This window comes from Poecilia latipinna, unplaced genomic scaffold (genome assembly GCF_001443285.1).
Source record: "Poecilia latipinna isolate Pla-1442-1.1 unplaced genomic scaffold, P_latipinna-1.0 Scaffold1632, whole genome shotgun sequence".
NCBI classification, from domain to species: domain Eukaryota; kingdom Metazoa; phylum Chordata; class Actinopteri; order Cyprinodontiformes; family Poeciliidae; genus Poecilia; species Poecilia latipinna.
Genome location: NW_015114248.1, coordinates 50,130 through 52,697, shown reverse-complemented (window position 1 = coordinate 52,697; position 2,568 = coordinate 50,130). Strand labels below are relative to the sequence as shown.

Sequence of the window (2,568 nt, the reverse complement as noted above, 5' to 3'; positions counted from 1 at the left end):
CCAAACAATGGATCATAAATCTGAATTGATTCTGACTTTCAGAATTAGGTGACATGTTGGAAAAAAAAAAAAAAAAAAAAAAAAAAAAAAAAAAAAAATTCTAACCTGTTCCTTGACGGAGGCGAGGATGGCGGAGGTGGTTTCAGACTCGGAGCCGTCTCCGTTGGAGGCATTGAGGACGGGACTCAACATGGCGGCGGCGCTGGCACTGTCAGACGCCACCTCAGGCACTGGCATTCCTCCTGGAAAGAAACAATGCGTCCAAGTCTTATGAAAGGCACTCTCCGGTGTGACGGCGTTCAGACAAGGTCACTTTCACACGAAAACTTTGACTCGTTTCAACGTTTTTTAGAAAGAGAGCTTAGTTCATGAGACCAGTTTTAGCTTCGATGACGTACTTGCTCATTGTGTCGCGTGGTTGCTGTCTTGTAAGTGAACGATGGAGGGTGGCAGCAATGATACAGCATGTTATTTAGAGGAACAATGTGGCTTTTGTGCAAAATAGATACAGGGCTTGGTCTTAGTGTTTGTGATGGTAGAACTTTCTCATTGTGACATGTAACAACCAAAAGCTTAAACAAATTGTATTGGAATTACCTTATTTTCAGTACTGTAGAGCGCACCATACTTTAAGCTGCAGCTACAATTTTTGGGGGGGGGGGGAAATAAAAACTGGAAACATACATGTGTAAGCCGTACTGGGCTGTAAGCCGCTGGTATCTCCGCCGCTCTCGGTTTTCCATAAGGACCCAGCAGAGGACTGCGTCCTAATAAACCTGCTGGATTTATTAAGGATGCACCCCTCCGTCTCTAAAGCCGAACCATGGTTTCGTTCACGCCGAGCTTCCGTGCACCGGCTCTATTTCCCTCCTCTGCTGCTAGATGGATAGCCTTCAACTTAAAAACTGCATCATATGAGTTTGAAAACATTTCTCCGTCGTGCCTGCTGCTAGCATGTGCTTGTTCTAAATGAAAAGTAGCACTTTCTTCTTTGATTTCCAATTTTGACTTCCAATGATTCACTTCCTGCAAAAGAGCCCCCTGGTGGTTGAAGAAATATCCACAGAAAAGCCGCACCGGGCTACAAGCCGCATGGTTCAAAGTGTTGAAAAAAAATAGCAGCTTATAGTCAGAAAATAATCGTTGCATTGTTTTATCGCTGAAGGAAACGACAAATCAAAAGTGTTTCTGCGTCAATACTTCATAGAGGATCTCAGGATCATCTTTGCCCATTCTTTGTTACAAAACAGCTAAAGCTCAATCAGACTGGAAGGGGAGTATCCGTGAACAGCAGTTTTTAAGGTTTTCCATAGATTCTCAAGTAGATTCAGCTCTAGACTTTGACTCTCCCATTCTAACACATAAATATGCTTCGTTCTGTGCCATTCAATTTCAACTTTAGTATTGCATTTAGGGTAATTGTACCATATGTTAGGTATCTTACAGCCTCTACTGGGTTTCAATTAACATTTTCCTATCAACTCTGACCATTTCGGTGAACTCCAAATGCTAACAAAAAGCATGATGCTGCCGCCACCATGTTTTTGATACCAGGACAATGTGTTGAAGGTGTTGGTTTTCTGTCTCACATTTGCATGTGGTCCAGAACTTTGTATTTTGGTTCTTCATATCTTTGACATATTCCCTATGTGAACTACAAACAATATTTCTTACTATTGTTTTTTTCTCTTCATAGCAGCCAGGATGGTAGAGTGTAGAGCAAATAGTCGAGCTTTTGACAGATTCTTTCAATGAAGTTACCGTTCCTGGCAGCTTCTATAAATCTTTTCCTTATTTGGTCCGTCAGTTCAGAGCGACCGCTAATTTCTTGGTAATTTCCATTCCACTTTTCTGATTTTTTTTTTTCTTTTATGTTAAAAGCCATTTATCAATATCACATCAACATAAACAATGTGGCTTAGACAGCTCAGTTTCAGGAAAAACGAGATGCAATGTGGTTACTTTCAGGAGCAGCAGATGGACTTTCATTCACACACACAAACACACACACACGCGCACACACACAAAACCAACAAAAACACAGAAATACACATAAAAACCCAAATCTCTCAGCCATGTGTCATCCCGTATTTGACCAAACGTAGGAGGACACGAGCTCCACATGTGCCATGTAATCCTGAAGCGGCGTAGAGCTGGTGGAACAGCTGCATCAACCAGCTTTACCCACTGATATACACACTGATATATATATATATATAAAAGGCTCGCCATGAGGAATCTGCACATACATGCATGAAAACAGGCTATCGGCATGAGGCAAAGTGGGGCGTGTGAGCAGAGCAGAGGGATGAGAGTGGAAAGAGGAATGGAGTGACTCAGAAACAGAGAGGGGAGACGGAGGAGAAGAAAGTGAGGAGACGGAGGAGAGGTGAGGACAACTAGTAAGTAAAGTTTATTTATAAAGCGCTTTCACAGACATAGAATCACATAGACATAGACATAGTGCTGTACAATAGAGCATACAAAACATAAAACTACGACTCTTGCTTCACCTGACCTGACTTTTCACTCGTCTTCCTTCCATTTTGGAGAGTGCTCCTCCTCCTC

The 2,568-nt window shown here is 42.2% G+C and overlaps 1 protein-coding gene across 4 annotated transcripts in view; it reads right to left on the bottom strand.

Annotated features, from left to right (window-relative positions):
- The window catches only part of LOC106964173 (catenin delta-2-like), a 94,816-nt gene extending 94,574 nt beyond the window's left edge, over nt 1-242 (bottom strand). For all 4 annotated transcript variants that reach the window (XM_015059519.1, XM_015059523.1, XM_015059518.1 and 1 more), the window contains exon 1: nt 106-242. In XM_015059519.1, the coding sequence (XP_014915005.1) occupies nt 106-237 (132 nt within the window). In that variant the 5' untranslated portion in view covers nt 238-242. The remainder of the gene's footprint in view (nt 1-105) is intronic.
- Nucleotides 243-2,568: the final 2,326 nt, after the last annotated feature.